Source organism: Pelophylax lessonae (assembly GCF_965119305.1).
Source record: "Pelophylax lessonae genome assembly, chromosome: 2".
In the NCBI taxonomy this organism is placed as follows: domain Eukaryota; kingdom Metazoa; phylum Chordata; class Amphibia; order Anura; family Ranidae; genus Pelophylax; species Pelophylax lessonae.
In genome coordinates this window covers 87595898-87611568 of record NC_138769.1, presented here as the reverse complement: position 1 = coordinate 87611568, position 15671 = coordinate 87595898, and the positions used below count along the sequence as shown (strand labels likewise).

The 15671-nt window shown below is 44.6% G+C and overlaps 1 protein-coding gene and 1 long non-coding RNA gene across 2 annotated transcripts in view; one reads left to right on the top strand and one right to left on the bottom strand.

Moving 5' to 3' along the window:
• The window catches only part of LOC309547731, a 758845-nt gene that overhangs the window by 332172 nt on the left and 411002 nt on the right, over nt 1–15671 (bottom strand). The window lies entirely within an intron of this gene.
• The window catches only part of CYYR1 (cysteine and tyrosine rich 1), a 208328-nt gene that overhangs the window by 190758 nt on the left and 1899 nt on the right, over nt 1–15671 (top strand). The window contains exon 3 of the mRNA XM_082247701.1: nt 11433–11590. Coding sequence (XP_082103827.1) covers nt 11433–11590 — 158 coding nt within the window. The remainder of the gene's footprint in view (nt 1–11432; nt 11591–15671) is intronic.

Sequence of the window (15671 nt, the reverse complement as noted above, 5' to 3'; positions counted from 1 at the left end):
GGTTTGTGTGACAGTTATAGTGTCTACAAACTATGGTGTGTGTGTGTATGTGTGTATATACTGGAATTTTTTAATTATTTATTTATTTTTTTATATATACTACTAATGCTGGGTGTTTAGGGACTTCTAATGGGACTGTGATTGTGCTGCGATCCATAGACAGCCTTGTGTTTACACAGGGCTCTCTTCTATCATTCGCACAGCAGGTTTTGGTCGGGACCCACTTATCCGCTTGTGCTGCAGCTAATGACAGCATAGCAGAGGTGGAGGGCATGCGCTCCCGCCCCCCCCCTACCCAGAATGTACGTGATTTGGCGCAGCGGTGCTGCCCTGCGGCAGTATAATTGCGGTGGGCAGTGCTGAAGCGGCTAATGAACTTTTTTAAAATCTGGACAGTTTTTAATATCTATTGGGCTTCTTGACTGTAAAGGCTAATGTATGAAAAGCGTACATCGCTGGCAGCGGGAACTTTCTTACCCGCTCCAGGCGGCCACAGCGGGGAATGTGTACTTTACAAAGCCGACTGTCTGCTTTCTGAAGCCTCTCGAGGTGCCTCCGACATGGGTGGTGGCGCGCCACTACCTGTCTCAATAGGAAGAAACAGAAGCAAAGAGAGTGAATGCTGCCAAATAATTAAAGTGTGACAAGTGCTGAGGAAGTGTTTGAGGGATTTGACTTATTTAAGATGCATAACCACATTTCAGTCTTTGTGAATTGTGTGTGCTACTCTGTTATATTATTATAGTTTATATATCCTTACACATTTTTAATGTGGTGTGTGTGTGTGTGTGTGTATATATGTACGATGGGTGGTTTTAAACAAAGTAGGAAATATATACTGATCAAGAATAAGGTTCACTAATTACAAACATTTGGCCAGAAATTATGCAGGATCACAATTGGGTATATACAATATCAATTATGTAATCCAGTATCACAATACATTTTTGTAAATATTTCATTATATCTTTTCATGTGACAACACTGAAGAAATGACACTTTGCTACAATGTAAATTAGTGAGTGTACAGCTTGTATAACAGTGTAAATTTGCTGTCCCCTCAAAATAACTCAACACACAGCCATTAATGTCTAAACCACTGGCAACAAAAGTGAGTACACCTCTAAGTCAAAATGTCCAAATTGGGCCAAAAGTGTCAATATTTTGTATGACCACCATTATTTTCCAGCACTGCCTTAATCCTCTTGGGCATGGAGTTCACCAGAGCTTCACAGGTTGCCACTGGAGTCCTCTTCCACTCCTCCATGACGACATCACAGTGCTGGTGGATGTTAGAGATCTGGGACCAACCCTGTTCAATTTATTCATAAACAGCATTGAGGACGGGATCAGTAGTTCGATATCAGTTTTTGCAGATGACACAAAATGGCACAGCATGAGGCAGATATCCTACAGAATGACCAAAATAACGGAGTGGGCAACGACATGACAAATGAGGTTTAATGTGGAGAAGTGTAAGGTTTTTCACTTGGGGACTAAAAACTTAAAAGCACAATACACTTTAGGGGGGGAACCTTTGGGGGAGTCAAGAATGGAGAAAGATCTGGGAGTCTTGGTAGAGGATAGACTAAGCAATAGCATGCAATGTCAAGCGGCAGCTGCCAAAGCCGGCAGAATATTAGCATGCATAAAGAAAGGAATGTATTCCAGAGATAAGACTATAATCCGGACACTTCCGGTTCCGGCGCCGTATGGAGAGGGAGTGAGCGCAGCGGCTCCGACACAGCCCTGATATAAATTCCTGTCATACCGCTCATCGATTGCCCTCTCTTGCTCCACAAGTGCCGGTGAGTCTCCCCGCACTGTCCCGCGCAGATGGACCGCTTCGTTGTGCACGGAGCTGCCGGTAACTCGGCTGTGCTGCCACAGGATCCACCGCTCCAGGCCGCCCCCCTCCCCCTGGGCAATATGGCCGCCGCGCCTGCTGTGGATGGCGCGGCCCTGCAGCACACGGAGCTTGCTTCCATTTCTGCCTCAGACCCCCAGTATTTGCTGATGGCACAGGCGGTGGCTTCTATCATAGCTCCTACCATAACTGAGGCGGTGGAGCGTGCGGTGACCGCAGGGATTACCCAGCTACACAAGGAGCTGGGCGATAATGCAAAGCGCATAACGGAGGTGGAATCTAGAGTTTCTGACCTGGAGGAGGAACTACAATCCACATTCACTAATGATGCCAAGACAGCCCAAACGCAGCAATACCTACTGGATAAGATTGATGACCTTGAAAACCGGTCTCGTAGGAACAACTTAAGAATCATTGGTCTGCCTGAATCTTTCAACACGGGTCATTTCTCTGATATTTGTTCAACCCGCATCCCCCAGGCACTTGGTCTCACGGACTCTTGTACAGTGGAACGTGCTCATCGCCTGGGTGCGCCTTCCAACGATCGCAAGACCCCCCGCCCGGTCATAGTCCGTTATTTGAACTATGCTGACAGGCTGTCCATCTTACGATCTTTCAAAAATGCCAAGTCACTAATCTTGGATGGCAATAAACTGCTTTTGTTCGCGGATTATTCCCAGGAAGTTGCACGCCGTCGAAAGGCTTTTCAGCCGGCCTGTAATGCCTTGTTCCAAAAAGGCCTCAAGTTCACCCTTGCCTATCATGCCACTTTAAGATTCACTGATCAATTTGGCGAATCAAAAGCCTTCACCCTCCCGGAGGAAGCCACGGAATACATCCGAAACCACCTTCATCTCTCTATGGACACACAACCCTCTGCGGTGCCGTCTACTTCACCGGCTCATAGGGATGTTCGCAGCCCCCGCAAGGAATCTCCTAAGAGGGGTCGCTTCTCTTCCAACCCTTCTTACAGGGACAGACGCCGTTGAACCTTCTGCTCTCCCCAGGTTTTGTTGCCTCAGTATGGCTCTGCCCGTGAGAGTTAAGCTACCGCTGACACCTAGCCTTCTCACTACTCTCAACGCCCGAGTGCGATTTGATTTCTGAGAATATGTTGGTGCCCCCTGATTGCCACTATATGTATTCTTGAGTTGCCCTGGTAATGTTCTATTGTCAGTATTTTGGTTATAATGTTTACACTGTTATGTTTGTTATACTCTTGTATACAGCCTTATCAAAGTACTGGTTCCTCACGGCTTTTACATCTGGGGTCCCGCGTCTGGAATGTCCTCTATCTCTTTTCTGCAGCGCACCTCATCTGATACCAGCATGAGCGAACTCAGCCTTCCTTCGGTAATGCTGTAGGAGTTGATTCCGTACGGAAAAAAACGAAGTCCACTTTTACAATGGTATGTTCTACCTTTTTGTTTGTTTCCATTTTAGTTTCACCCCTTCTCACTCTGGGTCCCTCGGAGTGCGAACGGCACAAAACTCCTCCCCCCGACACTCCTTATCTTCATGCCTCCCCTGAGTCTTCCCTCTCCACCCCCACATGTACTCCGATTTTCAACCATTACCTTCCGGCAAGCCACTCATCTTAGTAAGTTACCCCCCTTAATTTGTGTATAGTTTCATGGAATGTGAAGGGTCTCCGCTCTCCCCACAAACGAATGGCTGTATTGCGCCACCTAAGCCGCCTCGATGTAGATGTTGCCCTCCTTCAGGAGTCCCACTTATCCCAGGCGGACATACACCGTATGAAGAAGCTGTGGGTGGGTCGGGTCTATAGTTCGGCCTCTACCAAGGGCAAAGCAGGCGTGTTAGCACTGATACACAAGCGGGTCTCCGCCGACATATCCACCTTGCACTCAGACACGGAAGGCAGACTCTTGATCCTCCTCCTGGAGTTAAACTCACAATCCCTGGTACTGGCCAATGTTTCGCTCCTACCCCCACCTCAGTGCCCCTTTTCCAGCAACTCACTGGTCATCTGGCCCCCCACCTCCACTTACCTCTTCTCTTGGGAGGGGACCTAAATGCAGTTATAGACCCACTTATGGATAGGTCAACTCCTGCCCCGGCGATGACACGCATGCCCAGAACTTACACCTCCCCTCTTGCCAACTTTGCAGAAAGTCTTCAGCTCACTGATGTCTGGCGCTTGGCCAATCCTGTTGAACGTTCCTATACTTTCTATTCGGCACCACATGATTCCTTCTCACGAATAGATTATTTTCTTGGTAATCACTCCATTCTCCCTTCGATACATACGCCCGAGATTTCTGACATGGTCATTTCTGATCACTCCCCTCTTTCGGTCACCATTTCGCTCTCTACCCCAGTTTCCAACTATAAGCTTCCCTTCATACCTGGCCGATAACGTCGAATTGCGCGCAACACTGGAAGACACATGGCAGGAATTCCTCGCGCACAACGCCCAACACACTAATGATCCAGTCCTGCTCTGGGAGACGGGCAAGGCGGTGCTAAGAGGGCGTACTATTGCTTTCGCCTCTGCCTACAAAAGAAAAGTGGCGGCTAGCTATGTCAAAGCTAGTGCGACTTTGCGAACGGCCCACGCCCGTCTCCAACAGCAGCACTCGCCCTAGCATGTGGCGCAATGGAAGGAGGCCAAACACGACTTTGATAGATGGGCATTATCACAGGAACATTTCCATAAATCAGTTTTTGACCTGCAATATCACAAGTTTGGGAACAAATCGGGTAAACTTCTGGCTCGCCTCTGCAAGGGGCAACACGACGATTAAGTCTTTAAAAGATCATGCGGGCTCTCTAGTCTCTTCCCCAGCAGATGTAAATATGGTCATGGAAAAATTCTATGCTGCTCTCTATGGCAAAGATCCCATAGATGAGGCTGAAGCAAACACCTTCCTCCAAGATGTCACATTGCCCGTAGTCTCGGATTCCCAACTCTCCCAACTAAATGCCCCTATTGACATTTCGGAAGTCTTGGATGCCATCTCCTCCCTTTCCCCTGGGAAGGCTCCAGGTCCAGATGGATTCTCATCAGAATTCTACAAGCTACTCAAAGAGACCCTGTCCCCCTCTCTGCTGTCCTCTTTTCAGTCTATTCTAGATGGTGGTCCCTACATTCCCACAGGCTCCCAAGCGTATATAAAACTTATCCCTAAGCCAGGAAAGGACCCCTCAGAACCGGGGTCTTACCGCCCCATCTCTTTGATCAACATAGACGCCAAGTTATTATCGAAAATTATAGCCCGCAGACTTGCACACATTATGCCCACTATCCTTCACACATCTCAATCAGGTTTCACCAAAGGCCGGTCTGCCACCGCCAATATTCGGAAAGTCCTGGCTGTGCTGTCCCAACAACAAACTCAACCACAACTAGATCTAGCCATACTCACATTAGACGCAGAAAAAGCGTTTGATAATGTCCGTTTTCAATGGCTACACTTGGTACTCCAGAAATTTGGTTTTACTGGCCCCTTCCTTCACCTTGTCGCCGCCATGTATAAGTCCCCGTCCGCGAAAGTAGTCACCTCAAATATCCTGTCCCATGACATTCCCCTACATAAAGGCACTCGCCAAGGCTTCCCCCTCTCCCCCCCCCCCCTCCTTTTCAATTTGGCCCTGGAACCCCTATCGCGCTACCTAGCGAATCATGCGCCTCTGTCGGGAGTCCAAATCGGTAATATGACGTTGCGTTCTGTTTTGTTTGCCGATGACATTTTACTTTTTACCTCTGACCCTGCGAATGACATCGGGACGGTCAAATCCATCTTTGACAGATTTAGATTATGCTCCGGGCTTCGCATAAACTATGCCAAGAGTGAGATCTTGTCGCTGAAATCCGCACGGCCTCCCCCTTGGTCACAGTCCTCCCCTTTTCCGCTAGCTAAAACGCACATCAAATACCTGGGGATTCAAATAGGCAGGACCCCTTCCTCCTTGTACAATTTAAACTACTCCCCTCTCATTCTGAAACTCACCAAAGAGTTAGCTGGGTGGTCTAAGCTTCCACTCTCCCTCATTGGGAGATGTCATCTTTACAAAATGGTCTCCTTCCCAAAACTGTTATATGTCCTCCAGACCCTGCCCCTTCTGATAAAACACAAAGATTTGCTCATGTTTCAAAAGGCCCTTAAACTCTTTCTGTGGTCCTCAAAGAGACCCCGCATTGCATTGCATAAATTATACCCTCCAAGACTCAGAGGTGGCATGAATCTTCCCGACATTAGACTATATAACTTGTGTAGCCTGGTAAGGGTAGGTCTTGACTGGATACATGGCACCTCCACGGTCTCAAATTTCCAATTAGAATCGCAAGTGGCTTATCCGTACAGTCTTGGAGCTATTCTACACTGTAAGCTCAGTGAATTACCCATGCACTTACGTCAACATATCCTACTCAGAGACACGGGCGCTGCATGGAAGGAAATACGCCGAAAACTGGGCCTTCCTAAACACCTATCTCGTCACCTTCGTATTGGTGGACATCCTGCTCTCTATCATCTCAATCTGGAACGGATCTACTCCCTATGGGCATCCAGTGGACTATAATCTTTATCCCAACTTTACGATTCCGTCTCTGGATCCCCGCTCTCTTTGAACACGCTTCAGTCTACTTATGGAACACCCCCAATCCACTTTCTTTATGTGCACCAACTACACGCATTTGTGAACTCTTTATGTTCTAAGCCAAGTGCCCGCTTCACCCCCGACCCACTGGACTCTCTAAATCTGCAACCCCCCTTAAAACTCTCACAGATTTACCGCCCACTCCAACTTGAATTGGAATCTAGGACTAAAGGCTCTACTGCTTCCTCTTGGGATAAGGCACTCTCGGACACAAAACCTCTCCTGTTGGCAGGCTTCAACGCCACCTGCAAGTACATTTGCAATGCTTTTTGGAGGGAGCAACAACTTAAGATACTCCACCATGCGTATGCCCCTTTTTCTTCCTCCAAGCTGGACTCTCCATACCAAGCCTGCTCCTGGTGCCTATCTGTCCGCCCTACTCTGCTGCACAAGTTGTGGACATGCCCTCTTATATCAAAGTTCTGGGACCAGGTAGAACTACTGGCCCTTAGGGTCACCACTCTTCAACCCACCAAAGACCCTTTCCCCCTTCTCTTTGGTCACTTAGATGGGGCGCCCAAATCGGCCCCAGGATTGGAATCAAAACGTAGATCTATGGTTACGAGGAAGCACAAACCATGGCTCCTCACGTGTTTCATGGTCGCCAGAAGGGCCATTCTGCGTCATTGGGTATCCTCCACACCACCCAAGATTGGGGAAGTCAGATCAGATCTTGGAGCTCTGCTACAGAAGGAACACTTGGACCTGTCCATACACAAAGCCAATGCGGCCCAATTCTGGAGGAAATGGACTGACTACGCGGAACTCTTCTATACCCATCTTCCTCGTAGCCCAAATGACTTGGATACTACTCTCATGGATGGGAGACCCCACCCTCATCTCTCACTTGACTGATTATATATTCCATGAACAACGGATATATCCATAACTCTTTGAAGTGTTCTTTTACCTTAGCTTGCATATAAGGTTGTTGTCATCTGTTCATTTCAGGTATTGTTCACTTGGACTTCTCTCCCCCCCTTCCTACTACCTCATCCTCCCCCCCCCCCCTCTCACACCATTCCCTCACCCTCCCCCCCCCCCCTCTACCACCCTCATGCACGGTTCCTTTAAGTTTACTACTACCCGTCAAGTGTTATGATTGGTGCACCCCTCAGTTCCCATGTTTGGGGGTATGTATACACTGTACTCTTATATCCCTTACGATGCGCTCCGCATCAACATGAATAACCCCCCTCTCCTCCCTCCCCTCCCTCCTCTCCCCTCCCTCTCCCCCATTCCTGTTTGTTGTTTCTCCCTAGTCTCCTCAACAGTGCACCTGCGGGAGATACTTGTTCTATGATGTTTAACCCATGTTGTATTCAATGTTCAGACTACCTGCATTTTGCACAATGCATTATACTTTGTTGTAAAATTTGAAAATCAAATAAAAACTTTCTTAAAAAAAAAAAAAAAAAGACTATAATCCTTCCACTTTATAAAACTCTGGTCCGACCGCATCTGGAGTATTCTGTCCAGTTCTGGTCACCAGTCCTCAGGAGGGATGTGCTGGAGCTGGAGAGAGTCCAGAGAAGGGCAACTAAACTAATTAGGGGATTGGAGGACCTTCATTATGAAGAGCGTCTGCAATCGCTTGATTTATTCTCCCTGGAGAAGAGACGCCTGAGAGGGGACATGATAGCAATTTATAAATACCTCAATGGTGATCTCAGCATAGAAAAAAAGCTATTCAGTCGCAAGGATTGCATGAGAGGACATACAATGCGATTAGAGGAGAAGCGTTTTGACCTCAGGCAACGCAGGGGGTTTTATACTGTTAGGGCTACAAGATTGTGGAATTCTCTACCACAAGAGGTCATTTCTGCTGGAAGTATGGCTACTTTCAAAAGACTCTTGGATGTACATCTCAAGGATCAGAACATTAAGGGGCATGAGAGATGGTTACGGCCACTCGCGCCTATACAGGTTGAACTGGATGGACTATTGTCTTTATTCAACCTCAACTACTATGTAACTATGTAAGACCTTGTGCTCCTCCACCTTCCATTTGAGGATGCCCCACAGATGCTCAATAGAGTTTAGGTCTGGAGAAATGCTTGGCCAGTCCATCACCTTTACCCTCAGCTTCTTTAGCAAGGCAGTGGTCATCTTGGAGGTGTGTTTTGAGGTTGTTATGTTGAAATACTGCACTGCGGCCCAGTCTCTGAAGGGAGGGGATCATGCTCTCCTTCAGTATGTCACAGTACATGTTGGCATTCATGGTTCCCTCCATGAATTGTAGCTCCCCAGTGCCAGGAGCACTCATGCAGCCCATGACACTCCTATCCACCATGCTTGACTGTAGGCAAGACACACTTGTCTTTGTACTCCTACCTGGTTGCTGCCACAAATGTGTGACACCATCTGAACCAAATAAGTTTATCTTGGTCTCATCAGACCACAGGACATGGTTTCAGTAATCCATGTCCTTAGTCTGTTTGTTTTCACCAAACTGTTTGTGAGCTTTCTTGTGCATCATCTTTAGAAGAGGCTTCCTTCTGGGATGACAGCCATGCAGACCAATTTGATGCAGTGTGCGGCGTATGGTCTGAGCACTGACAGGCTGAACCCCCACCCCTTCAACCTCTGCAGCAATGCTGGCAGCACTCATACGTCTATTTCCCCGAGACAACCTCTGGATATGATGCTGAGCATGTGCACTCAACTTCTGTGGTGGACGCTGGTGATTCCTGTTCTGAGTGGAACCTGTCCTGTTAAACTGCTCTATGGTCTTGGCCACCGTGCTGCAGCTCAGTTTCAGGGTCTTGGCAATCTTCTTATAGCCTAGGCCATCTTTATGTAGAACAACCATTCTTTTTTTCAGATCCCCACAGAGTCCTTTGCCATGAGGTGCCATGTTGAGCTTCCAGTGACCAGTATGACAGAGTGAGAGCGATAACACCAAATTTAACACACCTGCTCCCCATTCACACCTGAGACCTTGTAACACTAACAAGTCACATGACACCGGCGAGGGAAAATGGCTAATTGGGCCCAATTTGGAAATTTTCACTTAGGGGTGTACTCACTTTTGTTGCCAGCGGTTTAGACATTGATGGCTGTGTGTTGAGTTATTTTGAGGGGACAGCAAATTTACACTGTTGTACAAGCTGTACACTCACTACTTTACATTGTAGCAAAGTATAATTTCTTCAGTGTTATCACATGAAAATATATAATAAAATATTTACAAAAATGTGAGGAGTGTACCCATATTTGTGAGATATTGTATAACACAAAACTGTTTTGTAAATTCTTATGATGAAATATCCAATGTGACTGCCTTGTGTGTACCTTGTGCGAAGGAACTCTGCAGACCACTGAATCTATACAATAGACCGCTAAACCTCTCCAAATGAACATAAAAAGCCAACAGAAGAATACGTATACAGTATAAATTCTACATTTTCTTTAAACATTTAAACATTATTTTTTATTCCTGCTCGTTGTAAAAAAGAAATATTTGGAAAAATGCCTAAATCTGGGGTTTGCAATCCTATGGGAAGGTTTGATGAGCAGGGAATTAGGGGAAAGTATGGGTTTTATTGCTAAAGTGCTCTTACCGTTTTAAATAAGCCTGTTTGTTATAATTTATAAAAAAAAAAGAAGGAATGATTAAATGTTGTAAAGCACTGTGCAAACTGCTGGCGCTATATAAATCCTGTATGATAATTATTTTTTACAGGTACTTGTATAGTGTTGTCAATTTACGCAGCGCTTTACTTATTTATTATACATTTACATCATAATAAGGATCCTTCTAGGTATGAACAAAGTGGACTTTTCTCCTACTGCAGTCCCCCAAAATCTTTAAAACCAACATCTGCCCACCCCCATCTGTGATTGGAAAGTGAAAGGAGAAGCAGAATATTGATGAGCTTTTCTTCCTGACACTCTCCTCTATCCTCCTATTAGCATGCTTCTTATCCTAGACTGATTGGCTCCTTGTACTGCTTCCGCTCACACTCCAAAAATTAAAGTGATATTATTTTTTAGAATATCAAACCTGTTATACTTTCCTGCTCTGTGCAGTGGTTTTGCACAGAGCAGCTCCGATCCTCCTCTTTTCGGATCCCCCCCCGGCACTCCTGGCTTTTCCCCCTTGAGCAGTGCCCCCATAAAAAGCCGCTTGCCCTGGGGGCACTGCTGCTTGTTCGCTCCCGATCCACTGCTTTATGCGCCCATAAGACACACAGAGCCGCGGCTCGCACCCCCCGCCCTCTCCTCATGGACTCACTGGCTGTGATTGACAGAGGGAGTCTCAATACAGCCGAAATAATAAATAATAATAAAAATAAATGTAACCATGTATTAATGACTTCTGCCTAGCAGCACTAGGGTCATCGGTTCAAATCCCAACCACGACAATACCTGCCTGGAGATGACATGTTCTCCCTGTGCCTGCATGGGTTTCTCCTGGGGGTACTCCGGTTTCTTCCCACACTCCAAAGACATGCTGGTAACTGAATTGGATCCTGTCTAAATTGGCCCTAGTATGTGAATGTATGAATGTGAGTTAGGGACCTTAGATTGTAAGCTCTTGAGGGCAGGGACTGATGTTAATGTACAATATATACGTAAAGTGCTGCGTAAATTGATGACACCCTATAGTACTTGTAATAAATAATTTGTGTCCTTTTTATATCTGCCTGAAATCAAATTTTCCCTGTAGCACCACCTGCTGGTTGAATCTTGCATGGTAGAAAGTATGGAGTTATTACGTAAATTCCAACTTCAGCCACTCCCTATGGGATTAGAGATCACGATACATTACCACACTGAAGCTTTTCAATTTAAACATTTCCATTATATTTATATTCCAATATTAATCTTAAACGAACAGCAGCAGGTTTATTGGAGACCCAGATCTATAGACTGCAACAGGTACACTTTACTAATGTTTGAAGGATTTGTTCTTAACCTTTCATTTTGTGTGTTTCAGTGGCACAGCGATAGCAGGAATTGTGTTCGGAATTGTGTTCATTATGGGAGTAATCGCCGGTATCGCAATCTGTATCTGTATGTGTATGAAGAGCAGCCGAGGAACCCGTGTAGGAGTTGTCCGAACCTCACAAATCAATACCATCAGCTCATACTCGGGTAAGGGGGCCGTGTGCCATTAAAAGGATATTCTAGACTCTTTAATAAAGACTTTTCTTTTTCAGGCCAAGAACACTGTATAATATATTACAGCTTATTGGTCCTTAGATGAGGTGGCTGCTTTAGTTTTTTTTTTTCTATGGGCTATACAGTAAACCCCCCCCCCATTGTGGGGGTTACGTTCCAGACCCACCTGCGATAGGTGAAAATCAGCGAAATAGAAATACCCTATTTAAATACACCCTAGGCATGTTTTTATAACTTTTATGGAACTTTTAAAAGCATTTTAAGGTCTTTAAACACACTTTTAATACAATAGAAACACATTTAACTGCTTGCCGACCACCGCAAGTACATATACTGCGGCGGTCAGCCCCTCACAGGCAGAGTGACGTATCGGTACGTCACTAGCCTGTGAGGCTCTGGGGAGCGAGCGCGTGCCGCCGATGGCGCGCTCCCGCGCGGTCACAGACCCCCCCCCCCGCGCGCGTGTGACCGGCAGACCCGATGTCCGCCGGTCACTCTGCGATCGTCAGGGGAGAGGGAGAAAGGCAGGCGGCTAGTGTAAACAAGCCGCCTGTCATTCTCCCCTGTGTAGAAACACTGATCATACGGTTCTACTATATAGGACCGTTGATCATTGTTACTACAGCTCAAGCCACAGCCAATCACAGTTAGAATCACGCCCCTAGGGACACACACAGCCCCTCCCTCTCAAATAAAGTTAACCCCTTCACTGCCAGTGTAATTTTACAGTAACAGTGCATATATATAGCACTGATTACTGTAGAAATGTCACTGGTAACCCCAAAAGTGTCAAAAATGTCAGTCAAGGGTCCGAACTGTCCGCCCCAATGTCGCAGTACTGCAAAAAAATTGCAAATCGCCGCCATTACGCGTTAAAAAAAACAACAAAAATGACAAAAATCTTTCCCTTTGTTAGTAAACGCGATAACTTTTGCGCAAACCAATCAAAATACGCTTTTTGCGATTTTTTTTTTTTTTTTTTTTTTTTTTTTTTACCAAACATATGTAGCATAAAACAAATTGGCCGAAAATGTTAAAAAATTTTGATTTTTACTTTTTTTTTTAGGGGAATTTCATATAAAAAAATGTGAAAAATATTGTTATTTTTGCAAAATTGACGCTATTTTTTTGTTTATAGCGCATGATCAAAAAATCGCACAGGTGATCAAATACCACCAAAAGAAAGCTCTGTTTGTGGGAAAAAAAGGACGTCAAATTCGTTTAGGTACAGCGTCACACGACCGCGCAATTGTCCGTTAAAGTCACATAGTGCCGAATCGCAAAATACCCCCTGGTCTTTTAGCAGCCAAATCCTCCGGGGCTTAAGTGGTTAAACACATAAGATATTGAGAGAGGAAGAGCAATTGAAAACACAAAAATATTTAATTAATAAATTAATATGATAATATTAATAGGTCTTACAGAAAAAAACGTGAAATACCGGGACCGCGAAAACTGAACCGCGATATAACAGGGGGTTTACTGTAAACATTTTTATCAAGGACAGAAAATAGTTCTTGATCTTGCCAGAAATGCAATGCCCTGCCTATGAGCTCAAAGAAAGCATAAACAGCCTTCTCTTTCTTGTGTAAATTACTTAATCCTCATCAATCCATTGTGCCATAGAAATGAACAAAAGCAGAAATGTTAGAGGTCCGACCTGTGTGAAAGGCATGGCTTCCTCCATAGGTACAATGGAGAAATTAGAGTAGACACAAAGTAACAGGAAGCGTTTGGTAATCAATACATATTTTCTTTAATGGTGTCATCTCTTTTGTCTCATTTTATACTTTTTTACTTTTATTTTACAGTGCGCAGGGGAGTTAATAGTGAGTGTTTGGCAATTAATCCCCCCCCCCCCCAACACATAAACATACACTCAAAAGTAAAAATTTGAAACAACATTTTTGGTTAGTTGGGGCGTTCAGCCATGACCCACCTGCCTTTCCACATGTGCTTAGCCCTATGGAGAGAGTTTCCAGAGGCATCCCGCTGGTTACCATTTTAGTTATTGATTTTTTTAACCAATTGACCCCTAGTAGGTTTTACCCCCTTCATGACCAGGTCATTTATTTGCTATATAGCATTGCTCTACTATAGCTGGTAATTGCTTTGTCATTTATGTCATTTCTCACAAGTAGCACATTATTTTGGTAGTATTTGATCACCATTGGGTTTTTTTATTAAAAAAATCAAAAGTAGACTGAAAATTTAAAAAAGAAAAAAAAAAATCCTTTCTGAAAAAAATCTAATTTCTTTATACATTTAGACCAAAACATATTCTGCCAAACTTTGGTAAAAAATGAATATCCAATAAGTGTATTTTATCCAGTTTGTGTGAAAGTTATAGCGTCTACAAAATATTGTGTATATACTGGCATTTATGCAGCTATAGATATAGATGGATATTATTAAGTAAGTTGATGTATCGACACTTTTTATACTGGGATTGTGTAATTGGAAAATTAAAGTAAATATAAATTGAATAGACTTGGGAATGCAAGTACGCTATGACCATGTGCGAAAAATAAATATAAGAGGTCTGTTTTGACTATGCATGCAATATACCTATATGCTTATATGTTAATTGTTGAACCTGATAATCTTGAAGGATGAAAAAGATACACATTGATATGTTAAAATTGGAATACTGCTAATGGCGTTGCACTGCATGATTACAGTTGTGGTACCTCGGTCTAGTTTTTCTATTTTGCATTATAAATACTGTAAATCACCAGCGTTTTACAGAGTTGAACATTTTGTAATAAAAGGGATAACAAAGTGCAGACAAAAACAAGCAAAGGTATAAGTCATAGAGGGAAAAGGGGATCCTGTCCATATTATTTTACAAGCTAAGAAGGAAAAAAAAAAGGGAACCGAGATGGCAGGTGCTGCAGGTGATTGAGTTGGTTCCTTGGCGATGAATTGTTAAGATAAGAAGGAAGCCATACTTGCAGATGGGTGATTTTAAACAAAGTAGGAAATGTATACTGATCAAGAATGAGGTTCACTAATCACAAACATTTGGCCAAAAATTATGCAGGATCACAATTATATACAATATAAAGTACGTAATTCAGTATCTCACAAAAGTGAGTACACCCCTCACATTTTTGTAAATATATTATTATATCTTTTCATGTGATAACACTGAAGAAATGACAGTTTTCTACAATGTAAAGTAGTGTGTACAGCTGCTGTCCCCTCAAAATAACTCAACACACACCCATTAATGTCTAAATCGCTGGCAACAAAAGTGAGTACACCCCTAAGTGAAAATGTCCAAACTGGAAGAGCCATTTTCCCTCCGCGAAGTTATGTGACTCGTTAGTGTGGGAGCAGGTGTGTTAAATTTGGTGTCGTCACTCTCACTCTCTCATACTGGTCACTGGAAGTTCAAAATGGCACCTCATGGAAAAGAAATCTCTAAGGATCTGAAAAAAAGAATAGTTGCTCTACATAAAGATGACCTAGGCTTTAAGAAGATTGTCAAGACCCTGAAACGGAGCTGCAGCACGGCGGCCAAGACCATACAGCGGTTTACCAGGACAGGTTCCACTCAGAAACGGACTCGCCATGGTCAACCAAGGAAGTTGAGTGCACATGCTCAGCGTCATATCCAGAGGTTGTCTTTGGAAAATAGATGTATGAGTGCTGCCAGCATTGCTGCAGAGGTTGAATGGGTTGAAGGGGTGGGAGGTCCGCCTGTCAGCCTGTCAGTGCTCAGACCATACACCGCACACTGCATCAAATTGGTCTGCATGGCTGTCATCCCAGATGGAAGCCTCTTCTAAAGATGATGCACAAAGCCCGCAAACAGTTTGCTGAAGACAAGCAGACTAAGGACATGGATTACTGGAATCATGTCCTGGGGTCTGATGAGACCAAGATAAACTTATTTGGTTCAAAAGGTGTCAAGCGTGTGTGGTGGCAACCAGGTGAAGAGTACAAAGACAAGTGTGTTTTGCCTACAGTCAAGCATGGTGGTGGGAGTGTCATGGTCTGGGGCTGCATGACTGCTGCCAGCACTGGGTAGCTACAGTTCATTGAGAGA